The sequence below is a fragment of the Rhodotorula paludigena genome (assembly GCF_050403205.1).
Source record: "Rhodotorula paludigena JCM10292 DNA, Rt_paludigena_JCM10292v1_ctg3, whole genome shotgun sequence".
Taxonomy (NCBI): Eukaryota; Fungi; Basidiomycota; class Microbotryomycetes; order Sporidiobolales; family Sporidiobolaceae; genus Rhodotorula; species Rhodotorula paludigena.
This window is the reverse complement of record NW_027481455.1, coordinates 108,963-133,387: the sequence shown is the minus strand read 5'-3', so window position 1 is coordinate 133,387 and position 24,425 is coordinate 108,963. Positions and strand designations below refer to the sequence as shown.

Genomic DNA, 24,425 nt, shown 5'->3' with positions numbered 1-24,425 from the left:
GCCCTTCTCCCTCATTCGCCCACCCTCCTTCGACAGACAGTTCGCAACCATGTCGGTTGCTCACAAGACTCCGATGCGCATGCCGATCATCATGTTCGTGATTGCTTCGACCTGCTCGTGCCTGCGCCGACGGAGCGCCGGACGACGCGTCTCATGGCGCAGCCCAGAGGCCGTGCCGCGGCCGCAGGATGTACAGGGGAGGGGCTCACGTCCCACTCTTTTCCGCAGGTCGTGCTTTGCCGCATTCGGTGGTTTCCTCTACGGTGCGTGCCTTCTCTCGACTAGTTAGCCGCATCAAGCGACTAGTTAGCCGCATCAAGCAGCGCGCTGAGCTTCCCCCACGCTACAGGCTACGACACCGGTCCGTTCCTCGACCCATGCGCTCTGTCGAAGGAGCTGGTCTGACCACGCCCTCTTCCGCGAGTACACAGGCTACATCTCCGGCACCAAGGAGATTGGTTACTGGCTCTCGCATTTCGGTGAACCTACTGGCGACCCCCAAACTCCGTACGAGCTGCCCTCAGGACGTGACTCGCTCATCACTTCGATCCTCTCGGCCGGCACTTTCGTCGGCGCTCTCTGCGCCTACCCTGTCGGCGACTTCCTCGGCCGTCGTTATGGCATCATGTGCTTCCTCGTCCTGTTCTGCATCGGCGTCGCCTGCCAGACCGGCGGTACCGACCTCGCGACCTTCGTAGTCGGCCGTGTGTTCGCAGGCTTGGGAGTTGGTGGCACGAGTTGCCTCGTTCCGATGTACCAGTCTGAGACTGCACCCAAGGTGCGTCATTAGACTCGAGGAGGCGATCCTGCGTGTTGAGAAGCCCAGACGGTCTTCTCTCGCGGCGTAGCTGCACGCGAGACGGATGCTGATCTGTACTCCGCTTGTGCAACCGCAGAGCATCCGTGGTGCTATCGTTGGTGCCTACCAGTGGATGATTACGGTACGTCTCGCTCCTCCCTGCTCGTCGCCCGTTGCTTCCGGGACGTTCTCGCGCCAGCAGAAGCTGACTTTGTGTCTCCCCTCTCGTCCTACACAGATCGGCCTTTTGATCGCCGCCGTCGTTGTCAACGCCACCAAGGACCGCGACGACATGGGCTCGTACTCCATCCCGATCGGTATCCAGTTCGCCTGGGCTTTCATCCTCGCCGGTGGCCTGGCCTGCCTGCCCGAATCGCCGCGTTATCTCATCGCTGCTGGCAAGGACGAGGCTGCGCAGAAGGCCCTCGCCCGCATCCTTCAGGCGCCGGCCGACTCGGACATTGTCGCTGAGCACTACGCCGAGATTGCCGCGTCGGTCCACCACGTCCGCTCGCTCGGTGGCGCATCGTACATCGACTGCTTCAAGAACCAGAACCGCAACCGCCTCCGCTCGCTCATCGGTATCGGGCTCCAGGCGCTCCAGCAGCTCGTCGGCATCAACTTTATTTTCTACGTACGCTCTCCAATCGCTGTCTTCCTACGTCTGGCTTTGTCGAACTGACCGCACACTGTACGCACAGTACGGCACTACCTTCTTCAGGAACTCGGGCATCAGTAACCCCTGTGCGTTCGAGCCCTGCCCTCCTATTGCTCCCGCCTCGAGACTCCTTCCTGACTCTGACCCGACTTGCAGTCATCACGACCATCATCACCAACTGCGTGAATGTGGCAATGACGATCCCTGGCCTGTTGGCTGTGGATCGCTTTGGCCGTCGCACCCTCCTCCTCATCGGCGCCACCGGTATGGCCGTCTGCCACTTCATCGTCGCTATCACCGGCACCGTTGTCGACCAGGACAACCAGGCGGGTCAGCGTGTCCTCATCGCGTGAGTTTTCCGTTCTGCAGATCCCGAATCCGGAGAAGAAGGAAGGTTGCCCTTATTGACCTCCGTCTCCTCCCTCCCTACAGCTTTGTCTGCATCTTTATTGCCTTCTTTGCTGCTACCTGGGGGTGCGTCACGCACTTTCGCAACTTGTCAGCCGCGGAAGCCCGTGCTGACCCGCGCTCCCTTCCCCTGCAGCCCCATCGCTTGGGTTGTCACCGGCGAGATCTACCCAACGGTCACCCGCGCTAAGCAAATGAGCATGAGTACTGCTAGCAACTGGCTTTTCAGCGCGTCGCATTCACTTCCATGACTTCTGGGACGAAGCGCTGACCTCCCGCTTTCGTTTCGCACCGCTCTGCTCCTCCGGACCCTCGTTCTCCCCGCGTGCCTTCCTCTCCTGCCCCCTTGCAGACTTCGCCATCGGCTACGCCACGCCCTACCTTGTTGACGACAAGGCGGGCTCGGCTGGCCTCGGCTCGAAGGTCTTCTTCATCGTGCGTCTCTCCGCCCACCCTACGCCCCTCCACATGCTGATAACGGCTCTCTTGTCATGCAGTGGGGCGGTGTTTCGATCCTTGCCATCGTCTTTGTGTTCCTGCTCGTTCCCGAGACCAAGGGTCTCTCGCTCGAGCAGGTCGACGCTCTCTTCCGCGAGTACAAGGCTGCTCCTCAGGCTTCCAAGGTCCGCGCCCGTCTCCTCGAGGAGAACGCCCAGAACGACGACCACGATGCCTACAAGAAGGCGTTCCAGGAGGGCGGCGCCAAGAACGTCGGCGAGAAGGGCCACTTCGAGGAGACCGCCAAGCGCGACCTCGTCTAGACAAGCGCCACTGTTCTCTCTTCTACAGTAGGCTCCACTCCACCATGTCCACATTCACCTTCAATCCTTGTCCTAAGTATCTAGATGTCCCGCGCCTTTCGTAGACATTGCCTCCCGTGCAAGACTCGCATCTCGCATGCCCTCGTTTCTCCGCATCGGTCTCGCTGTTCTACGTGGACGTGCTCTTTCGACATACTGTGCAGATCAGAGCGCGACGCACGGCTCGACAAAGATCCGACACCGCCATGGCTCTTCTGCATGGGGATCTGCTCGGATACCCGAATGCGTCAGCATAGGGCTCTAGTGATGAAGTCCGCTTTACACGCCCAATCACAAGCTATGATACGCACGGGTGCAGCAAGAAGACTAGAAATCCTGGTCGCCAAAGGACCGTGTTGACAGCGTTTCCGCGGAAGAGCCCGTGTGATACGCGGCGGCGCCTCCTCCCGGGACGCACCGCCGTGCACCAACAATGTTTAAAAGCTACTCACAGCAGATCAGCTAGCTTTGGCAGCGCGCAGAGCTCGCGGCGGGAACGTCGGCTCGGCCGTCGCTGAGCAACCCTCTCACACTTCAAGTACTGAAGAAGAGAGCTTCCTATTCTCGAATATCGTGCGTCAGGTGGAGCCGGTCCTGCCTGTGCTCAAACAGCGAGGATTCTCGACTAACGTACAAGGTGTCGGGCATGATGTGGGACGTTCGGGTTCTACCGCCTCTCCTTGCTTCTCACCCGCTAATTACAGCAAAGCACCATGTCTGGCAAGCTCGCAACCGGTGAGTGCTGCCGCGAGTGTCCCCGTGTCTCCCGACGCCGTCGTCGCCAACTCCGCAACCCCACCATCATACTCGACTTTCGGCCAGCTTCGGTGGTGTACAGATTGCACGGCGGGCCATTCAGCGTTATGCAGGCGATCCGGACTAGCGTGTGTGCTGCCTGCGCCCGCTGGTCGGGAAGCGTACGGAGGACGGGCTGGTGTCGACCGACACCGCCTACCGTTACGATCCTCCCCGAGTCGATGGAGGGGTCTCGTGCGAACAAGCAGCCCGGTCAGACGTACACAAACACCGTCAGGCTGACCTCTTCGAACCTGGGTACACAGACTACCCCGCCTGGAGCAAGCTCCAGCAGCTCTACGACGCCGACCACACCAAGTTGGTCCTCAAGGACCTCTTTGCCGCCGACCCGGAGCGCTTCAACAAGTTCTCGCGCACCTACGACTCGCCCAACAAGGACGTCCATGTCCTCGTCGACTTCTCGAAGAACCTCATCAACGACGAGGTGTTCTCGACTCTGATCCAGCTCGCGAAGGAGGGCGGCGTCGAGTCGGCGCGCGACGAGATGTTCTCGGGCAAGCACATCAACACGTCCGAGGACCGTGCCGTTCTCCACGTCGCGCTCCGCAACGTCGGCAACGAGTTCAAGATCAACGAGCCGGGCGCAGACGAGGTTCAGGGCGTCCTCGACCACATGACCCAGTTCGCGAACAAGGTCCGCTCGGGCGAGTGGAAGGGCTACACGGGCAAGGCGATCAACACGATCGTCAACATCGGCATTGGCGGTTCGGACCTCGGGCCCGTCATGGTCACCGAGGCGCTCAAGCCGTACGGCAAGGAGGGCCTCAAGTGCCACTTTGTCTCGAACGTCGACGGCACGCACATCGCCGAGATCACCAAGGAGTGCGACCCGGAGACGACCCTCTTCATCGTCGCGTCCAAGACGTTCACGACCCAGGAGACGATCACCAACGCCGAGAGTGCCCGTGACTGGTTCCTCAAGTCTGCGTCCGACGTACGTCTTTGTTGTAGTCCGTCCCTCTCCTGCGAGCGAAAAAGCTCATGAGTGGTCCCATGAGCAGAAGGCGCACATCGCCAAGCACTTCGTCGCGCTGTCGACCAACACCAAGGCCGTCGAGGCGTTCGGCATCGACTCGGCCAACATGTTCAAGTTTTGGGATTGGGTCGGTGGTCGCTACTCCCTATGGAGCGCCATCGGCCTGCCCATCATGCTGTACATCGGCCCCGAGAACTTCCAGGAGCTCCTCGCCGGCGCGCACGAGATGGACAAGCACTTCCTCGAGACGAAGCTCGAGGACAACCTCCCCGTCCTCCTCGGCCTCCTCGGCATCTGGTACAACGACTTCTACGGCGCCCAGACCCACGCCCTCCTCCCGTACGACCAGTACATGCACAAGTTTGCCGACTACTTCCAGCAGGGCGACATGGAGTCGAACGGCAAGGTCTCTCGGCGTGCTTTCCTCTTCCCTGCCATAGAACGCATCCTGACTCGGGCACCGCACAGTTCGTTACCAAGGACGGGCGTCGCGTGACGTACCAGACGGGCCCGATCATCTGGGGCCAGTCCGGCACCAACGGTAGCGTTTCTTCGTCCCCTCGTTCCGGTCAAGCGACTGACCGTCTGCACGACAGGCCAGCACGCGTTCTACCAGCTCATCCACCAGGGCACCAAGCTCATTCCCGCCGACTTCCTCGCGCCGATCGAGACGCAGAACCCGGTGCGCGGCGGCGTGCACCACAAGATCCTCCTCTCGAACTTTTTCGCGCAGCCCGAGGCACTCGCGTTCGGCAAGGACGAGGAGACGGTGCGCAAGGAGCTCGGCGCGCAGGCCGACAACGAGGCGCTGCGCAAGAGCAAGGTGTTCGAGGGCAACCGCCCGACCAACTCGATCCTCTTCCAGAAGCTCACGCCGCGCACGCTCGGGTCCCTCATCGTCGTGTACGAGCACAAGATCTTTGTCCAGGGCTGCATCTGGGGCATCAACTCGTTCGGTGCGCACCTCGACCTCTCTTCCTCCTCAACCTTGGGCGCTGAAGCGCGCCCTCTTTTTTTTTCTTATGACGCAAACAGACCAGATGGGCGTGGAGGGAGGTTCTCGTCTCGCCTCTGTGCTTGATTTCCAGCTAACCTTGGCCAACTTTGCTCCCCGCAGCTCGGCAAGATCCTCGCCAAGAACATTCTCGCGCAGCTGGACGACGCGGCAAAGGTCGTCGACCACGACAGCTCGACGACGGGCCTCATCAAGCACTACATCAGCCGGGCGTGACTCGGTGCGAGCGGCGAAAGGCCGAGGAGCAGGCTTTGAACTCGGGTGAATGTCGCACAAAAGGAAATACAACACTTGCAGTTTTCTGTCGTTCTGCACAGCTTGCTAAAGACGAGAGACGGCATGGACTTTGCGATTGCGGATGCTATACGGATACGAAGTTGCCGAGAGGTACGAGACAGAGGGAGAGTCTACACGACCGAGAGAGGGCGGCAACTCCGCTCGAGCCATCTGCGCACCGCAGGAAAGTAAGGAGGTCAGCACTACGGAGCAAGTCCTGGAAGGAGGAAGGAAGAGAGAGGGAAGCAGGGATGCCGAAGACGCACTCTACCGCATCCGCGTCGCCCGTCTCGCGCAGCAGCGGGCCGACCTTTGCGAGGCACTCTGCGTTGTACTTGTTGAGCCACTCGAGCTCGCGCAGCTCGAGGAGCGCCGGGTCGACGAGGTTGGTCGCGATCGGGCACTGCGCGCACGCATCCTGAGCTCTCCTCGAAAGCCACGGGAAAAAGAGACGAGGGGACGCACCATAGTGAGGCGCTCCATGCGGTAGTACTTGACGCCACCAAACGCGTGCTCGGTCTGCGCGGGGACGACGCACACGAGGTTCTCGATGCGGATGCCAAAGCTCGCGTCGCGGCCGCCTTGGTCGGCCGGCGCCTCGTGGTAGTACCCCGGCTCGTTCGACAGGATCTGGTACGGTTGCAGCTGCGGGACGAGAAAGCGACGGTCAAGGTTGTGCGTCTGCAAAGGCTTTGTGGGAGAAGAAGCGGCGGCGGCCGCACCTTGACATCGTTGTACGCGACCCTCGTCCCAATGCCCATCGGCCCCTCGTGGACGTTCAAAAAGTGGCCCACGCCGTGCCCCGTCCCGTGGCGGTAGTCGAGCCCGTCCTGCCACAGCGCGGCGCGCGCAAACGGGTCGAGCATGTACCCCGTCGTCGTCGAGGGAAACACGGCGCGGTCGATCGCCAGGTGGCCCTGGAGGACGCGCGTGTAGGCGCGCCGCTCGAACGAGGTCGGGTTGCCGAAATGCAGAGTGCGCGTCACGCTGTGCGGAGGCAACACGCAAGGATCAGCATCGACTCGGCTGCAGAGACGAGCGGGTAGAGAATGGGCGATGAGGCGCCACGCACTCGGTCGTCCCGTCGGTGAACTGCGCGCCCGAGTCGCACAGGTAGATCTTGGTCGGGTCGATGACGGCGCTCTGCCCGTCGTGCGCGGGCGAGTAGTGGATGACCGAGGCGTTGGCGCCCGTCGACGAGATGGTCGAGAACGACAGGCCGCGGAAGTGTTCAAGTTGCCTGCGGGTGGGCAGGGTGCGCGTCAGTTCACGCGGGCGGCGATGTGGAACAGGGGCGAGCAACGAAACGCACTTGCGGAACTCTTCGAGCTGGAGCGCCGCCTCGTACTCTCTCAGCTCTTTCCCCTGCTTCAACTCCCTCTCGAGCCACGCAAAGTAGCGCACGAGCGCGACTCCGTCGCGCACGTGACAGTCGCGGAACCCCTGCACCTCGGTCGGGTTCTTGAGCGCCTTGAGGAGCGCGATCGGGCCGCGCTGCGACGTGACGCAGCGCGAGAGGGAGAGGGCGAGGGCGGACGAGAGCGAGGTGCGCGAGGGGAGGAGGACGAGGTCCTGTCGACCCGCACAGCGAGTCAGCTCGTGTCTCGAAGCCCCGCGCGCTGAAGGGCGAGGAACGCACCTCGTCGCCGAGGACCTTTCCGACGCCTTCGAGAAAGTCGACGTAGTGCTCGTACGGCTCGATGAGGATGTCGAGCGCGGTGAGGTAGTCGTACGTCTTTTGCGGGACCTGCTCGAGGTCGATAAAGAGGGTCGGGCGCGAGCTCGAGACGGTGGGGAGGACGAGGTAGGCGAAAAAGACGGGGTTGAACGGGATGTCGCTCCCGCGCAGGTTGAGGAGCCACGCGATCTCGTCGAGGAGCGTGACGACGAGCCCCCAGCAGCGCTTGTCGCCCGTGCCGGGCTTGGCCTTGGGGTCGTCGCCAAAGACGTCGCGCTTGTCGAGCTCGCGCCGGACGCGCTCGATCTTGCTCTGCGCGCTCTCGCCCGCGTGCTTTTCGTCGAGGACAAAGACCTCCTCGCGCGGCCGCTGGGGCTTGCCGTGCGCGCCGCCGCTCTGCGCGCGCTCGTCGGCGTCCCACGCGATGTCGACGAGGTTCTCACGGATCGGGACGAGTTCGACGCCCGCAGCGGCGAGGGCGGGGGCGAGCGAGGTGTAGTCGGCGACGGTGACGAGGGCGGGGTCGAGGCCGATGCGGGATCCGCGCGGGAGAGCCGAGGACGAGTGGGCCGGGTCCGAGAGCCACTCTGTCCACGAGGGGACCGAGGGTGCGCCGTGCTTCATGAGGGTCCAGTCGGGCGAGAGCTGCTGCGCGGCTTGCTGTGGGGGAGGGGAGAGTGTGAGAGGTGCAACAGCGATTCGAGGCGACGAGGAGCGGGAAGCGGACCTGGTGGTAGCGGCCGTCGGTCCAGAGGAGGGCCTGCTGCTGGAGGACGAGGGCGGTGCCGGCGCTGCCGGTGAATCCCGAGATCCAGGCCCTGCGCTCGTCTGCGTGTGCGAGGTACTCGTTTGCGTGCGAGTCGCCCGAGTCGACAACGTAGGCGGCGAGGTCGTGGTGTGCGAGCTGGTCGCGGAGGGCGGCGAGGCGCGGGGCCGAGTCGAGCATGGCGTGTGCGTTCGAGTGGGTTGTGCGGCGGACGAGTGCGTAGCTTGGACGTGAGAATGCGGGTGCAAAGAGCGGAGAGCAGCGGAAGAGTAGCGGAGCGGCGAGAGAAGCGCGAGACGGGGCAGCGGCGGCAGCACGGGTGAGAGATGCGAGAGGCCGTACGAGCATGCACTGCCTCGCTCGAGCGTGCGAGCACAAGCAGCGTAGCGACCGAAGCAGAAGAGAGCGGCGACACCGCGCGGTGCGGTGGGGCTCATCCTCATCCGCTCCGAGCCGCACTCTGCAGCGCTGTCGAAAGCGAGCAGAGAGACAGAGACAGACGCGCACAGATGCTCAGGCACGTACTCGTGGCTGCAGCCACTGCTGCCCTCACTGCGCTCGCTGCGCCCTCGCCGCGTCCGCCTGCATCCTCGCGCCTGGTCGTCGTCCCGCGTGCAGCCCCGCACTCGGCCCACTCGGTGCCCGCCTGCGCCACCCTGCACGCTACCGTCGGAGCACGCACCCTCCTCGACCTCTATCACGTCCCGCGCGAGTGTCTCCACGCCGCAGATGGCCCCGCCGCGACTCGCTTCCGCGCAGACGACGACGACTCGCTCGTCTCCCTCGACGTCCCACACGACTGGCTCCTGAGTGAACAGAGGCTGCTGAGTGACGGGGAAGCACCAGATGGCAGCGACTTGGCCGGCGCCCTCGTCTGGCTCCACCCCGTCGCCGTCGACTCGTCCCCCTCGACTGCCGCCCCCTCCTCTGCATCCGACCAGCTCCTCTTCTCCGCTCCTGGCCCCGATCTCGACCCCGCACTTGATCTCGACCTCGACAGCGTCCGCCTCCCCTTCAACGAAGGCCACCTCGTCCGCCTCCCCACCTCGGTCCCCTCGGCGCTCTCGTTCCTCTCGCGCCTCTCGTCCGACCCGCTCTTCGCCCGCCTCTCGCCCGTCGTCCTCTCGCGCCGCCCCCTCCCCCTCCTTCCCGAGACAGCGGCAGAGGCGGACCCGCGCTTCCCGCCCATGCCGGACCGGGCCGTGCGCCGCGTCAAGCAGCACCTCGACGGGCTCCGCTTCGACCCGCTCTTGAGCACGCTGCTCGCCGAGATGGATCGCGGCAAGGCGCTCAAGAAGCTGAGGAGGGATGTGCGGACGCTCAGCGGGGAGGATCAGCACGGCGTGGAAGAGGACAAGAGGGTGAGCCAGGCGCAAAAAGGCGCACAGCGCAGGGCACCGCCACCCTACTTGACTGAATCCGCTACTCATTTCTGACTCGAGTAATCCTACGCAGTGGAAGTCGCGTCACTCGATGAGCGAGGGCGGGTACCGCGCGTCCGACTGGGTCTACGGTGCGTCTCTCGGGCCGTCATTCTCTCGCCAATCCCGAGCGAAGCGCACGCATTCGCTGAAGTGCGAGATATGTGTACCCTGACCCCGCCCCCGTCGTCGCACCTCTGCAGCGCAAATGCAGTCGTACGGCTTCACCTGCACGCAGCTATCGTACCTCCCGTCCTTCGCCCCAATGGTCGAGTGCGTCTACGACGAGTCCGGCCTCGGGGACGAGTACCTCATGACAGCACCGGCGATCAACGACGAGATCCGGTACGACGCGAACGAGACGGTGATCCTCTCTGCGCATTTCGACAGCCGTGGCGTGCGTCCATGTTCTCGCTCGTCGGACCGCTTTGTCGGCAGAAAGCAGGCTGACGTCAGACGATTTGGCTGCGTGCAGTCCTTCGGCTACACAACCGCACCGGGTGCAGACGACGACGCTTCTGGCACGGCGCTCGTGCTCGCCGTTGCGAGGCAGATCTACGAGCACCGCCTACGCTTTGCGCGCAAGCTCGGTGCGTCCCGCGAGGTCTCTCGCGCGCCTCTTCTTTACTGAGACCTCGAGTCGCTGACGCCTTTCAACGCTCGGATGCCGCCCACCGCACCAGTCCTGTGCCTCTTCTCGGGCGAAGAGCAAGGCCTCCTCTCGTCGTCCTTCTACGCGCGGCGCCTCGTCGACGCCGACGAGGGTGCGAACGTCGCGCTCATGCTCCAGGTCGACATGGTCGGGTTCCGCAAGCCGGGCGAGCCGATGCAGCTCGCGCGGCCGGACTTGATCGGGCTGGGCGAGGTGGCGGATTTGGTCGGAAACTTGAGCAGCGTGTACACGCCTGAGCTTGTCGTCGGGTGCGTTCTCTCCTATAACTCAGAGCAGGTGGCTCGGTCTCTTGAGGAGGGACGGGCGACGAGTCGTTGGAAGAGCCCGCGGGCGATCCCTCCTGGTCTGCCGGCTGGTTTTCCCTGCTCACATCGTATGTTCACAGCTACACCCCGGCATGCTGCTCGGACCACCAGTCGTTCGCGACACTCGGACTGCCTTCGTCCTGGATCTTTGAGCGCAACGGGCCCATCGCAGACCCGTGCGTCCACCGCTCTACCCTCTCTCCCCTTCCGTTAACTGACGCTACGAGGCTGCGCGGCCAGGTGCTACCACAACTCGTGCGACGTGAGCGACCGCGCAGGGTACGACTTTGAGCAGATTGCGGCGCATGCAAAAGTTGCGATGGCGACTGTGTGGGAGGTTGCGGGTGGAGCAGTGCCGTAGGGAGGAAGGCGGCCAACCCTAGGTCTGCAACGATTCTGCAAGAACGAGACGAGCATGTTCAGGGCCGGCAAGCGAGACACGGCCGGGGGTGACGTGTCGCCGTGCGAGAGCGTCTGGCTGTGGGCCTCCCCTGCCCCCCGCTCTTGTGCCCGCTGCTCGCTCTCCTCCCGACCAGCGCGCACGACAGGAAGAACCATGACGCAGCAGCGCAGCGTGCACGACCACCTCCTGTGCGTCTCTCTCGCGTCTCTCTGTCCCCTCGCCCGCTGCGCGCTCACCCTCGTCTGCTCGTCCTCCAACGTCATCCCCGTCCTCCCGCTGCGCCGCCCCACCGCCCGCCCGAGCCCGCCCTGCCCCCTTGCCTGCGCCTACAACCTCGCACACAGCTTCGAGTGCGCCTGGGAGGTCGCAAACGTGCGTCCCCTCTCGCCCGCCTTCGTCTCGTCTCGTCGATCTCGTCTCTCTCCCCCACTTTGGCGCCCTCCGCGCCGCTGGCCTCCCCCGCCCGCGCACTCGCACTGACTCTTTCCTCTCGTCCCGCGCACAGAAAGGTGTGCTACGAGCTTCGATCTACCCTCATCCCCCGTGGCCCCCGCGCGGCTTTCATAAAGTCGACGACGGGCCGACTTGCCGCATCGGGGGCCGCCCGCGCGCGATGCCCTGCGATTGCATGCACTTGGTCCCCCGACACGGGCAGCGACACGAGCGTGTTGAAGATGGTAGGGGAGCGGCGAAGGCGCGGGCGAGGCGCAAGGGCGCGCTAGGCTGCGGACGGCGAGGTGGATACCGAGGAGAGCGAGCAGGCGACGGGGTGGCATTCCCCTGCTTTGCGCTTTATGGAGCGCCACCTGCTCACACTACAGTGTTCGGCAAGAATCGTGCACAGCCCAGCAGCGTCGCGAGTCCAGGGTGCTGACGACGGCGCTTCGTGTCTCCCCCCCACCTCGCAGTCGGCGGCATCTACACCGTCATCAAGACCAAGGCGCCCGTCACGTGCGCAGAGTATGGCGACCGCTACACCCTCATCGGCCCGCTCAGCTACAAGTCGGCCCCGATGGAGGTCGAGGCGATCGAGTGGGACAAGCCGACGCCGCTCAACGAGGGTCAGCTGCGCTTCTCCCGCTGCTTGTTCCGCCCGCGTCGCAGCGGCGGAACTCACCAGTAGATTTTGTCATTGACACCTTGCGTGCGCACAGACGGGACGCCGACAACGACGAATGTCGCCGACGCTGCGCTCGTCGGCACGCTCTCGTCGATGCGCGACCGCGGCGTCAAGTTCCTGTACGGCCGTTGGCTGATCGAGGGCGGGCCCAAGGTGCTCCTGTTTGACACGGGCTCGGTCTGGAACCGCCTCGACGAGTGGAAGGGCGACCTGTGGAACCTCGCGGGGATCCCGACACCGCCCAACGACACCGAGACGAACGAGACGATCCTCCTCGGGTACCTCGTCGCGTGGTTCCTCGGCGAGTTCTCCGCCCGCGAGCGCAACCGCGCCATCATTGCCCACTTGCACGAGTGGCAGGCCGGCCTCGCCATCCCGCTCTGCCGCAAGCGCCACATCGATGTCACGACCGTCTTGTGCGCACTCGTCCCCCGCTCTCCCTCGTCCGCTTTCCTGCTGACAGGACTCGTCGAACAGCACCACGCATGCGACGCTCCTCGGCCGCTACCTGTGCGCCGGCTCGGTCGATTTCTACAACAACCTCGCGTACTTTGACGTCGACCACGAGGCGGGCAAGCGCGGCATCTATCACCGCTACTGCATCGAGCGCTCGGCTGCGCACTGCGCAGACGTGTTCACCACCGTGTCGCACATCACGGCGTACGAGGCAGAGCACTTGCTCAAGCGCAAGCCCGGTGGGTCTCGAGTCTCGCAGCGTCTCCTCTGTATAGCTCGCAGCGTGTATCACATCCGTAGCTGGGGAGAGATCTCGGCACTCATCACTTTTTCGTTGCGCTGCAGACGGCGTCACGCCCAACGGCCTCAACGTGACCAAGTTCAGCGCGATGCACGAGTTCCAGAACCTGCACGCCGTGTCCAAGCAGAAGATCAATGACTTCATCCGAGGTCACTTCTACGGGCACTACGACTTCGACCTCGACAACACGCTGTACTTCTTCACCGCCGGCCGGTACGAGTACCGCAACAAGGGACTCGACATGTACATCGAGTCTCTCGCCCGTTTGTTCCCGTCTCTCCTCCACTCTCCCGGTCGCACGACGCTGACGAACGGTGCACGATAGGTCTCAACTACCGCCTGCAGCAGATGGGCACGAAGCAGACGGTCGTCGCCTTCATCATCGCGCCCGCGGCGACGCACTCGTACACGATCGAGGCGCTCAAGGGCCAGGCCGTCACCAAGCAGCTGCGCGACACGGTGACCGAGATCCAGAACCGGATCGGCGCGCGGCTGTTTGAGCGCACGGCGCGCTACACGGGCGAGCACGGGACCGAGGTGCCCGACCCGAGCGAGCTCTTGTCGAGCGAGGACAAGATCCTCCTCAAGCGCCGCGTGTTTGCGCTCCGCCGCAACTCGCTCCCGCCCGTCACGACGCACAACATGGCCGACGACGCCAACGACCCCATCCTGAACCAGATCCGCCGCGTGCAGCTGTTCAACCGCTCGAGCGACCGCGTCAAAATCATCTTCCACCCCGAGTTCCTCAACTCGAACAACCCCATCCTCGGCATGGACTACGAAGAATTCGTCCGCGGCTGCCACCTCGGCGTCTTCCCCTCGTACTACGAGCCGTGGGGCTGTGCGTGCTGGTCCTTGATTCGCTGCCTGCGAGACGATCCTGACCTTTTTCGCGCTCCGCGGCAGACACGCCCGCCGAGTGCACCGTCATGGGTACGTTCTTGCGATCGTGCCTTCTCCCCGAGTCTGTCGCGCCGAGACTGACTTGGTCGTGACAGGCGTTCCGTCGATCACGACCAATCTCTCGGGCTTCGGTGGCTTCATGGAGGACCTCATCGAGGACTCGCAGGACTACGGGTGCGCTTTCACTCGCTCTCGCCGCCGTCTCGCGCTCACGATCGCTCACGGGTGCCTCTCGCGCGGGCGAATCCAGGATCTACATCGTCGACCGCCGCATGAAGTCGGTCGAGGACTCGGTCAACCAGCTCACGGACCAGATGGTGTCGTTCTGCCAGAAGACGCGCCGGCAGCGCATCAACCAGCGCAACCGCACCGAGCGCCTGAGCGACCTCCTCGACTGGAAGCGCATGGGACTCGAGTACGCAAAGGCCCGCCAGCGTGCGTTTCCGCTCTCTCGTGTCGAGTCAAGCTTGTGTAGGGCTGTGGATGTGGGTACCGGAAGCGAGCCTGACTCTTCCTCCGTCTTTGCCGTGCCGCCTTCCCTTCGCCATCTCGCCAAAATCTCTTCCTTTCCACGTACGCCGCCACGCAGTCGCCCTCCGCCGCGCATACCCCGACTCGTTCGACGACGACGAGTTCGACTTTGAGAGCGGGCACATCCGCGTGCCGCGCCCGATGTCGGCACCGGCAAGCCCGCGCTTCACGAGCGGGTTGGCGACTCCTGGCGACCGTGCGTCTTCGTCTTTCTTTGTCTGTACACCCATAGAGACACGCGACTGACCTGCTGGCCTTTACAGTCGGCACGCTCACGGAGGAGATGCAGGGGCTCGGCACGTCTGACTACCGGGGCGGGCAGCAGAGCTGGCACTCGCTCGTGCGCGGCAACAACGACGACGATGAAGAGGACGGCTACTTCCCCCCTCTCGTGCTCAAGCGCGGCAAGCACGGTGGTAACGGCTCTGTCTCGGGCACGACGAGCGGGCTTACGACGCCGGGCGGGACGGCGCCGCCGAATGGGCGGGGCAAGATCCTGTCCGAGCAGGACTTGGCGGCTGCAGACGCGGCGCTCTCGAACCACTCGACTGCGTAGCGGAAGGCACGAACCGCCCTTGCTTCGACGCTCCCCTCCTCCACCACCTCCTCGTCCTCGGCTCATACTCCGCTCGCCCCCTTTCCATATACCTCGACCTCCGCTCCGTCGCTCTCTCGCAACCACACGAGGCTAAAAAACCAGGATTGTTGCATCCCCACCTCTCGCCCACTGCACTCGTTCACCTTTCACCTTTCTTTCGTCGCCGCGCATGACTCCCACGCCTGTCTGTGCTCCGTGCTCCCGCAATTTTTTCGTTGTCCGCTCTTCTGTGCCTCTGTGCAACCTTGTCAAAGCGTGCTTTTCAAGTAGGGTTGCAAGTCGGGACGAAAGACAAGCACGGGTGCGTGCCTGCTCTGCCCCTTCAGTGCGCTCGCTTGCTTCGACTCGCCTTGTCGCTGCGCGCGTTCTGGGCAGGTCCAGCTGCTGCTGCAATCTTGCACGGACTGCTCTGCTTCACGCTCCCCTTCCGCGTGCAAGCTCTGCGACTTGCACTGGTGGCTCTTCATCTCTCTTTCTCGAGTGCGCGGCCTCATATTGTCGCTCGCACATTGCACAACCCCGCCAGCTGGTCAGCTGCGACCACAGAAGCTTGACAAGCCATGGGCGCGACTTTTGAGCAGAGCAGACGAGGTTCATGTCAGTCAGAGTCGTGCAGCTCTTTCGACCTTTGCACGAGGACAAGTCCAACCAAGCTTGCCGCAAGTTGCAGGCTGTTGCGGCGTCGCCAACAAGGAATGCTCAACACAGAGGGACCGCGTGCAAAGACCAAATCCCAAAGATTTGCGCAACGGAGCCGTGCACGTCCTCGCGCAAAGCACTTGAACGGCTCGTCTTTCAGGCTTCTGCTTGCCTTATGTCGCTATCTGGGCTCCTGACTCCGCATCCGTGTAGCCATCGCTTCAATCGGAGTTTCTATGGCTTGTTGTCGGAAACATTGAGGACAAGGTTCTCACGACGAAGCTGGCGCATGTGCGTTCCGCGCCCTTCGTTGCCGTTCACAGCCTCAAGCAGTGAGAGCTATTGGACATATGTGTACATGGCATGTTGCAGGCACCCTTTCCTGTACACCCGGTCCTTGAACTGAGGCAACCAGAATTCTTTGCATTGTCTGAAGGGTCACGGCTCGCAAGGGATTGCTGCCTGCGCCTGGTCGCAACAGTCGGCACGCTTACGGAAGTGATGCAGGAACTCGGCACGTCTAACTATCGAGGCGGGCAGCAGAGCTGGCACTCGCTCGTGCGCGGCAACAACGACGACGACGAAGAGGACGGCTACTTCCCCCCTCTCGTGCTCAAGCGCGGCAAGCACGGTGGTAACGGCTCCGTCTCGGGCACGACGAGCGGGCTCACGACGCCGGGCGGGACGGCGCCGCCGAACGGGCGGGGCAAGATCCTGTCCGAGCAGGACTTGGCCGCTGCAGACGCGGCGCTCTCGAACCACTCGACCGCGTAGCGGAAAGCGTGGAGAACGGCTCCTGATTTGAGACTCGCCTGTTCCCCTACCTTCTCGCCGTTTCTGATCTCCCTTCTCGTACGCGGCGCGAGGCTGAAGCAAGGATGGTCGTCTTCTCTTTCGCGTGCCGCCCTTGTTCGCGTTTAGCCTTTCCTCAACGCAGTGCTCTATCCGTCAATCCTAGGCTGTAGGCAGCGGTTGCAATACGAGACAAGAAGCACGTCACTGCGTGTCCGTGCAGCCCCGGCAAAAGGCATCGCACAAGCTGTCGTCGCACCGGGCGGCACCGGTCGCTTTCGGAAGGCGGGCTCGCACAACGCACGTCTTGGCTCGTCCTCTTTGTGCAAAGCCCGTCGAGAGTGCGCGAGTCTGTACGAGCCGAGGGAGCATGTCGCGTGTTCATTTGCAATCAGGCTTCGCGAGCGCGACCGCTCCCTCGCACACCTCGCACGCGCGTTCGTAGCAGTATGTACCCGTTGCAATGCATCTCGCCTCTCGTCCACCTCGTCAGCAAGCTGCACGTCCCAGCCCGCTGCGACCTCCCGCGCAGACCGTTCTCAGTCGCTCTCCATCTCGACAAATCCGCCCTCATCGCCCCACCCCTCGCCCCCACCAACTCCAGGCGACCCCATCGCCCCGCCACCGCCGCCCGCATAGTCAAAGTCGTCGCTGAACCCGACGCCGCTCGCAGCTGACGTGAAAGCCGAGAGACCGCCGCCTGTTGCGCCCGCGCCAGCGAGCGAAGGTCCAGTCGCGGCGGCGTTCCAAGCCTGTGCGAGCGGGGACAGGTAGCGCATGCGATGGTCAGCGCAGCCTTAAACAAAAGCCAACCGTAGGCGACGCGCGAGACACAGGCGAGAAAGGCGCACCTTCTGCACAAAGTCCCTGCTCTCCTCGATCCGCTCGGCCTCGTCGCTCCAGCGCCGGTCGAGCCGCTGCACCTGCTCGATCGCGCGCGTCACGCGCGCGACCGTCTCGGGCGAGAGGTACGGCTCGGGGTCGTCCGAGAAGGTGACGATCGTGCTGCTGTGCGCGGCCGAGGAGGGCGCAGAAGCGGCGGGAGGGGAGAGGGTCGCAAAGAGCTGGCGGGCGGCGACCTGCGGGAGTGCGTTGCGTCAGCGGTATGATCAGGAGGCCGCGGATTCTGCGGTCCGGTCGACGCGAGAGGCCCTGCTCACCATCCCCTTGATCTCGTCCTCGACAGCCTTCAGTTCTTCCTCGCTGCCCGGGTCGGCGCCAACATGCGCGGCAATGTCGCCAAGCGAGAGCGTGATGTACGTCTCGGTGAGGTTGAGGATCTGGCGGCGGCGGAGCGACGACTCGACGAGGAGGACGAGGCCGAGATTGTGATCCTGTGCGAGCAATGGTCGTCGATCAGCACGCGCACATGCGGTGGCGCGCCCTGCGTGCGAAGGCGGATCGAGCAGGGCCGGCGCACCTTTTCGAACGCTCCGCCGGCTTTTTCGAGCACCTGCACGACGCGCGCGCGCTCGAGGCTCGCGAACGCGACGGCAAAGTCCGAGTAGGCGCCGCACAGCGCCTTGATCGCCGTGCTCACGGCCGACGACGTGTACTTGGGGAGTGGCTGAGTCTGCGAGTGCGCGACACAGTGCGGATAAGCGTCAGCAGAGAGCGGGGAAGAGAGAAGGGATGCGAGGACTGGCACACCTTGCCAAAGGCGAGGAGCTGCACGAGCACGAGCTTCTTGTACGCGTCGAGCTGGATCGTGCTCGCGCTCGAGCCGGGCGCAGAGACGCACTGTTGCGGAGGCGCCAGTCGAGCAGTCAGCACGAGACTCGAAATGCACCTCGTCATCCATCAATCGCGGCGAAGCGCAAAGTGTGTTGCGCGCGCGGATACAACGAGCTGCGAGGGAGTCTGACAGGACGCACGATCTCGAGCAGCTCGGCTGCGCGGGCGTACTCTCCCAGCAAGGCGAGGATCGTCCCGCCGAGGTAGTGGTACAGCAGATGGTCTTGATACTTGACCGCGTGGAGCTGCGGGCGAGAGACCGGAAGGATGAGCGATCTCGTTCCATTTTGAGCAGACTCTTGAGAGGCCCGCGAAGGACGACTCGAGCGGATCGTGCATGATAGGCGAGACGCACCGTCTTGTCAATGTCGGTGATGTCCTTCATGAGCAGGTCCTGCGCAGCGGGGTACATTTGACTCTGCATGACGACCTGTACGACCGGACGTCCAACAATGTCAGCGGGCCCAGAGTGGCGAGAGCTGACGTGGGAGAAGCTAGGTCGTACGCGAAGGAAAAGCGGGTGCAGCTGCGTGAGATAGCCCGGGAGCGGGAAGCGGTCGACGAGGATCGCAAGCGGCTGGACGGGGAGAGTCCACTGCATGTGAGGACATTCCACAAGTCAGATTTGCGGCTTTGCCGGAATCTGACAAGGTACGGCAGTGGCAACGCACCTGGTTGGACTGCTCGGCGAGGTGGCAGAGCGAGTGCGCGAGGTAGAGGACTGCACGACGAGCGGAACGGGCGTCAATTCCCACCGGTCTTTCGTAAGCATCGAGCGAGCGCCGCTGCGCGCGAATGCTTCGCTAGTTTGTAGCATGACCTACCCTGCTCGGGGACGAGCCTGGCCTGCTCCGGGTCGAACTGGACCGCCCATTCCTGCGCCCTCTGGAGCAGGTCGTGCACCTTTGGCTCGCTCGCCCCGAGGCGGGCGTTGCTGCGGGATCGTCACCAGAGCGAATCAATCTCTGTGCAAGTGCTGCACGAAGAGAGAGGGCAGGGGAGACCGCGCACAGGATGTAGAGGAACCCGACCGAGTGCGCCGCCGGGTCGAGGACGGCGAGCGGGTCCTGTCCGTCCTTGAGCTTGCCCTCGAGCACGTGTCCCTGCTGCTGCTGTTGCTCCTTACCCTTGCTCGTGTCCTTGCTGCCCGAGGGAGCGGGAGCAGCCGAGGTCGGAGTCGACGTCGAGGCGGAAGCGGCGGCGGCGGCAGCAGGCTTGGCGGGGGTTGCGGCCGCCTTGTCGAGCTTCTTGAGCTGCGGAATCACTGTGCATCGGTGCGCCCGTCCACAGCCGTCAGCGTGCGCACCAAGAGGCAGAGGCGGCGAAGTGGGGAGGAGACGAACGCGAGTGGGCGACGTCCTGCGCGTCGGTGGCGGCGATGAGAGCAACGAGGTCGTCCAGCGTCGCAGGCACTGCGCTGCTCGAACTCGCGGGCGCCATCGCGACGGACAGACGAGGGGCGACGAGCAGCGAGAGCGCAAGTCGACGACGACGACGACGTCCAGACTCTCGCTTGAGTGAGGGCGCTTGGGCGAGCCAGCATCGTATGTGATCATACTCTCAAAGACATCCCACTCGCTTCCGAGCAGAGTGCTCGCCTAAACGTTCCACTTTCGCTTCCGCTCTCGCTCCGAACCGCGCACCATGCATCGTGGGCAACGAATTTTGGCAGGGGGGTGGTGGTACACAGAAGGAAAGCGAGGCTGGACACTACGAGAGAAGGCGGACCGGCTGGGCATGGGGGACAGCATGCTGGACAGCCGGCGAGTCGAGGAGGGGCGAGTGTGAGCGGTTACCGCGGGGCAAAGCTGCAAGACAACGGTAAAGTCTGTCAACACGGCGATCTCCTTGAGACAGCCTGCCTCTGCGGATTGCCACGGAAGCGAAATACTATCACGAGACGAGGCCCGACTTACCCAGGAGGGGGCATGAACCCAGGCGGCGCCATCCCGGGAGGGGGCGCAAAGCCCGGCGGGGGAGGGGGCATGCCTGCGCCGGGCGGGGGCGCAAACGACTGCGGTGCTTGCCGCCTGCGAGCGAGGGCGAGAAGTGGTCGGTCAGCAGCGAGCGCAGGGTGAGAGGACGAAGCAGAGGGGACTGACATGGTTGGCGGGGCAGAGAGACCCATGCCGCGGCCTGCCGGAGCACCGAAGCCAGGTCCGGGGGCGAGCTGCAAGCCGGACAAGGGTCGGGTCAGCCACGAAACGTCGAGACGAGGGCGAGGAGCAGGCAGACGCACGCTTGCGAGGCCCTTGTCGTCCGAGACGGGGGGCGGGCCCTCGACTGCAATATACTCACAAGTACCAGTCAGCATGTAGGCTCGCAGCGGAGCGTCGCCTGAGAGGCTCGGGTCGTGGCACGCGAACTGACCGCTGAGGGTGACGATCGTCTCTCCACGGAGGATGACGAGCCCGAGCGTGCGCTTCATCTCGTCCTCCTCGTCGTCCTCCTGGTCCTGCTGGGCCTTGGCGCCGCCCTTGCGCTTGACGCGGCGGAACTCGTCGCACTCTGCGAGCACGAGGTTCATGTGCTTGTCGAACGCGAGGAGCTGCCCGACGAGCGCGCGCGAGTCGTTGAGCACGACGCGCACGCGGTACTGCAGGATCGCTTGCATCTTGGACTGCGGCGCGCGAGCGGGAGTGCGCGACATGGGCGAGTCGAGGGGATGCGCGAGGACGAGGAGAGCGGGCGCAGGAAGGGCGCGGTGCGGTAGTCGAGGGGTAGCAAGGGTCAGTGTAGGCTCTTGCTCAGAGCAAAAGCGGGCGCACGCACGCCCTTGACCGTCTGCGCGGCCGACGAGCGATGGAGGAGGAGCACGGCGACAGAAGGCGACACGGCGACGGGGAGAAGGGCAGGGCGGGGATGAGTGAGGTCAGTACAGCTCTCCAGCACCTGCAAGTCACCGCACGCACCATGATTGCGCGCAGCCGAGGAGCGACGGGGACAGACAGCATCCCCCGCCTCGACCTCGCGACCACACCAAGTCGCCAACTCGCCCGCTCAACTTTGTCAGGGGATGTCTCGAGCAGCACTTTCACAGTTCACTGACTGTCATGGGTTTTCTGAGCAAATGTGAACCCCAAAGTGCTGACTTGCGGGATGCTCGTCGCTTCTCGCCCAGTACATCCCGTGTCGAGTTCAGCAGACTTCGTGAGGCAGATCGAAAGAGATCAAAGGGTTGCAAGAGCACAGCGAAAAATCGGGTACTGGACCAGAGGAAGACAACAACAAGGACCCAACAAGCGGAACGACCACAGCTTCGCCAGCCCCCATGGCGTGCCGATAGCGAAGCTCACCGGACCAGCATCAAATGCATCAGTAGGAGAGCAAAGGAGAAAGTCGGCCGGGCGATGGCGACGTCGCAGACAGTCTCGAGGACGAGGATGGCCGCGAGCCAAAGCGGGACAGCGCCGCCGGCGCCGGCAGGCGACGAGGCTGGAGAAAGGGATTCCGGCAGAATGGCTGGCGGAGATGTCGCGAAGGGCGAGCGCGTCGGCCATATGGGCGGGGCGAGCGCTGTGAGCAGGAGGAGCTGTGTGCGGCGGCTCTAGACTGATTAGTACGACCGTAGCCAGCCACCGTTCTGGGTCACAATTGACGCACCTTGACAAGGGCAGCTGCTGCTGCAATTGCGAGACCCGTCATATCTTGCGTCTGCAGCGGCACGACCCCCTCGCGCAGACCGACTTGTCCATCGTCCTCGTCGCCAAATGTGACAATCGGACCCGCCTTCTCCGGCTCAAGCTGGCCCTCATCGCGGCTCTGCGGAGGAGGGAGCGGCAGAGGGTACCTCTCGGGCGGCGGGAGAGCGGCGGGCGCCGGAGTCGAGCGGTTCAGCGCGGGCGACGACGCCGAGGGCGAGATCAAGGGCTGTATGATGCAACTAGCGTGAGCGCGCGACATCCCCTGCCGCTGACATCTATGATACGAGTGCGCCGCATCGAGCCGCTCAGTCACGACAAGCAGAGGACAGGGAAAGACGCACTCGCTGTGTCGCTGGACCCAGCGACCAATGCACGACATCCTCGTCCTCGCCCTCGTCCTCTTCGTCGCCGACCTCGCCCTCGCCCTCTCCCGCCGCCATCAGCAGCCCCTCGCTCCTCTCCCGCCCGCGCAACCTCGTCGGCCTCAGCATCGTCCCCCTCCTCTCGACGCCCACCAAGCTCATGCCCTGCTCCCCTCCGCGCTCGCACCCGCCCCTCGCCTGCTCCGCGCGTATAGCACCGCACGCGCGCTCGACCTTTTCGCAGCTCGGACGCGCGGCGGGCGAGAGGTGGATCAGGGCCCGCAGGAGCGCGAGGAGCGAGGGCGGGAGGGACGGGCGTGCGGTACCGCTGTGCGGGACAGGGTCCGAAGGGTGGAAGCTGAACGAGCGCATCGCGAACGATCGTCAGTCCCATCGCGAGGTCTGAGCGGACAAATGAGGGCGCGGCGCATCGTACCCGCGGTATCGCTTGATCTCCTCCTCGAGCGCGCGCGTGTCGTCGCCCTCGGCGTGTTGGTACGGCAGGGCGAAGAAGCACAGCAGGTAGAGGATGAGTCCGAGCGCCCACATGTCCGTCGCGCGATCGGGCGGCGGGAGGTGGTGCGTGATGGGTGAGGGGAAGAAGGCTTCGGGAGGCGTGTACGAGAGGGTGCCGGACCCGCCGCCTGCGAGAGGACGACTCGCGTAAATCCAACGCTCGTCTCATCAGTCGCAGCGAGAGACCTGGCTTGAGGCGACATAGGATGGAGCGGGACTCACGGCGCTCGGCATGGTAGCTGTCGCCTGTCGCGTTGCCAAAGTCGCTCAGCTTGCACGCAGGAAGGAGTGCATCGTCGTCCCAGTGCAGCAGTACGTTCTCGGCCTGGATGTTGACAACAGCGGCGAGGATCAGCTCCCGCCGCATGCCGGAAGTGGATCCGCGCAAGGTGCGCCCATGTACCTTGAGATCGAGATGCAGGATGTTGCGGCCGTGCAGGAATGCGAGGCCGCTCACGATGCCTTCGAAGAGGCTGACGACGTCCTCGACCTTGAGGAGGTGCACGGCGCGTTCCCTCCCTTCTTTGGTCCTCGCGCGCCGAAGCCGCTCGCGCCTGCGGTCCTTGTCCTCTCCCGCAGCCGATGCGCCACCGTCCAAGTCGGCGCCCCTTCTCGCCTCGACAAAGCCCTGCAAGCTCCCGCCGTCGGCAAACTCCATGAGGACGTGCAGCGTCGGGACGGGCGGCGCGAACGCGCTCCGCGAGACTAGGCACGTCTCGAGCCAGGCGTGGTGGTAGGCGATGATGTTGCGGTGCGAGACCGACTCGAGGAGGTGTACTTCGCGCAGGATCGAGAGGAGCGAAGGGGTCGAGTCGCCAACGGGGACTGTATGTGATGAAAGCATTCAGAAGGGAAGCAAGGCGGGCAAGAAACGAGCAAGACGCACTCTTCTTGCATGCGTACAGTCCGAGCGCCTCGCCGTTGAGCACGTGCCTGACGAGGTAGACGCTGCCCTGCCCGCCCTTGCCGAGCAGCTGCACCTCCTCAAAGAACCGCCCAAAGTAGCCCTCGTTCATCTGGCGCTCGTCGAGCCGCTCCGCCTCACGCGCCTTGCCCTGATCCGCAGGCGGGAGAGCGCGCGTCGTCGCTGGCGAGGAAGCCAGCGAGTGCGCCTCGCCGAGCAGGCCAAAGTAGGACGACGCCGACTTTGCCGCGACGGGAAGCGACGAAGCCCACTCGTCGTCGTCTACCTCGGCTCTTCCCGCGCGAGGGGATGCGCCTTCTTCGAAATCGTCGTCGAGGGAGAGCTCTGGCGGGGGGAGAAGCGGGAAAGCCCTGCGCAGCGTCGCGGGAGAGCGGGACGACGACGACGCGGATGCACGCCGCGGCGAGCGGGGCAAGCGCTGAAAGCACAGCGGGCAGACGCTCGGCGGAGGGCTCACTACAGACTCTGCAGTCTCGTCGTCGTCGAGCTCGTCCTCGTCCTCCGTGTCTGCAGCGTTGTCGCTCGGCGAAGGTCTGCGAACGCCAAGTGGGGAAGCGCTCTTTGCCCTCGCGCGCCGCGGGAGCGTGCGAGGAGACGAAGCGCCTGCAGAGGTACTCTGTACGGCTCTGCGCCGGTGCGCCGAGAGCAGGGGCGAGCCGGGCGGGGTCGGGCGGACCGAGAGGCGGCGGAGGTGCGGAGAGTAGAGGACGACTTTGCGCTGCGAGGGGTCGACGAGGACCACTTGCCACGTGTGGGCGTGGTCGTCGGGAGCGGGGGCAGGCGCGGTCATGCGGGCATCGTCGAGTGGAGAGGAGGAAAGAGAGGAAGAGGGAGAAGTGGGGAGTCGAGTCGCTCTCAAGGAAAGGGTGCAGCAAGGCGCCGAGGGGACTGAGAGATGACCAAATGCAAG

At 64.2% G+C, this 24,425-nt stretch overlaps 9 protein-coding genes across 9 annotated transcripts; 5 read left to right on the top strand and 4 right to left on the bottom strand.

Moving 5' to 3' along the window:
• Window positions 1–49: 49 nt before the first annotated feature.
• JCM10292_005101 (sugar porter family MFS transporter) lies at window positions 50–2,626 on the top strand (the record flags this gene model as incomplete). Its single annotated transcript, XM_076646000.1, has 12 exons — window positions 50–93; window positions 229–263; window positions 350–361; window positions 432–778; window positions 897–941; window positions 1,038–1,433; window positions 1,501–1,543; window positions 1,614–1,806; window positions 1,890–1,931; window positions 2,002–2,093; window positions 2,218–2,300; window positions 2,363–2,626. The coding sequence occupies 12 exons, from the start codon at window positions 50–52 to the stop codon at window positions 2,624–2,626; spliced, it is 1,596 nt and encodes a 531-aa protein (XP_076508279.1).
• Window positions 2,627–3,378: 752 nt separating this feature from the next.
• Window positions 3,379–5,688, top strand: PGI1 (glucose-6-phosphate isomerase; the record flags this gene model as incomplete). The annotated part of the gene is made up of 6 exons (XM_076645999.1): window positions 3,379–3,400; window positions 3,727–4,415; window positions 4,483–4,863; window positions 4,926–4,998; window positions 5,054–5,413; window positions 5,546–5,688. The coding sequence occupies 6 exons, from the start codon at window positions 3,379–3,381 to the stop codon at window positions 5,686–5,688; spliced, it is 1,668 nt and encodes a 555-aa protein (XP_076508278.1).
• A 191-nt stretch (window positions 5,689–5,879) lies between these two features.
• FRA1 (aminopeptidase P) lies at window positions 5,880–8,372 on the bottom strand (the record flags this gene model as incomplete). Its single annotated transcript, XM_076645998.1, has 8 exons — window positions 5,880–5,919; window positions 6,015–6,151; window positions 6,214–6,393; window positions 6,471–6,735; window positions 6,821–6,988; window positions 7,061–7,320; window positions 7,388–8,086; window positions 8,154–8,372. 8 exons carry the CDS (start codon window positions 8,370–8,372, stop codon window positions 5,880–5,882), a joined length of 1,968 nt encoding a protein of 655 aa, XP_076508277.1.
• A 329-nt stretch (window positions 8,373–8,701) lies between these two features.
• On the top strand, window positions 8,702–10,952 carry JCM10292_005098 (uncharacterized protein; the record flags this gene model as incomplete). The annotated part of the gene is made up of 7 exons (XM_076645997.1): window positions 8,702–9,553; window positions 9,648–9,705; window positions 9,817–10,010; window positions 10,089–10,203; window positions 10,297–10,534; window positions 10,672–10,767; window positions 10,832–10,952. The coding sequence occupies 7 exons, from the start codon at window positions 8,702–8,704 to the stop codon at window positions 10,950–10,952; spliced, it is 1,674 nt and encodes a 557-aa protein (XP_076508276.1).
• A 195-nt stretch (window positions 10,953–11,147) lies between these two features.
• On the top strand, window positions 11,148–14,861 carry JCM10292_005097 (glycogen [starch] synthase; the record flags this gene model as incomplete). Its single annotated transcript, XM_076645996.1, has 12 exons — window positions 11,148–11,182; window positions 11,339–11,400; window positions 11,903–12,055; window positions 12,149–12,530; window positions 12,592–12,809; window positions 12,916–13,134; window positions 13,197–13,712; window positions 13,778–13,804; window positions 13,870–13,948; window positions 14,025–14,209; window positions 14,364–14,501; window positions 14,569–14,861. 12 exons carry the CDS (start codon window positions 11,148–11,150, stop codon window positions 14,859–14,861), a joined length of 2,307 nt encoding a protein of 768 aa, XP_076508275.1.
• Window positions 14,862–16,043: 1,182 nt separating this feature from the next.
• On the top strand, window positions 16,044–16,316 carry JCM10292_005096 (uncharacterized protein; the record flags this gene model as incomplete). Its single annotated transcript, XM_076645995.1, has 1 exon — window positions 16,044–16,316. One exon carries the CDS (start codon window positions 16,044–16,046, stop codon window positions 16,314–16,316), a length of 273 nt encoding a protein of 90 aa, XP_076508274.1.
• Window positions 16,317–16,873: 557 nt separating this feature from the next.
• Window positions 16,874–19,508, bottom strand: JCM10292_005095 (uncharacterized protein; the record flags this gene model as incomplete). The annotated part of the gene is made up of 12 exons (XM_076645994.1): window positions 16,874–17,086; window positions 17,186–17,413; window positions 17,495–17,668; window positions 17,755–17,907; window positions 17,985–18,074; window positions 18,209–18,313; window positions 18,424–18,498; window positions 18,574–18,663; window positions 18,740–18,789; window positions 18,893–19,002; window positions 19,080–19,332; window positions 19,412–19,508. 12 exons carry the CDS (start codon window positions 19,506–19,508, stop codon window positions 16,874–16,876), a joined length of 1,638 nt encoding a protein of 545 aa, XP_076508273.1.
• A 472-nt stretch (window positions 19,509–19,980) lies between these two features.
• Window positions 19,981–20,718, bottom strand: JCM10292_005094 (small nuclear ribonucleoprotein-associated protein; the record flags this gene model as incomplete). Its single annotated transcript, XM_076645993.1, has 4 exons — window positions 19,981–20,098; window positions 20,171–20,238; window positions 20,308–20,351; window positions 20,439–20,718. 4 exons carry the CDS (start codon window positions 20,716–20,718, stop codon window positions 19,981–19,983), a joined length of 510 nt encoding a protein of 169 aa, XP_076508272.1.
• A 642-nt stretch (window positions 20,719–21,360) lies between these two features.
• Window positions 21,361–24,305, bottom strand: IKS1 (protein kinase IKS1; the record flags this gene model as incomplete). Its single annotated transcript, XM_076645992.1, has 7 exons — window positions 21,361–21,600; window positions 21,672–21,938; window positions 22,054–22,432; window positions 22,511–22,718; window positions 22,813–22,915; window positions 22,994–23,415; window positions 23,477–24,305. 7 exons carry the CDS (start codon window positions 24,303–24,305, stop codon window positions 21,361–21,363), a joined length of 2,448 nt encoding a protein of 815 aa, XP_076508271.1.
• Between the last annotated feature and the right edge of the window lie 120 nt (window positions 24,306–24,425).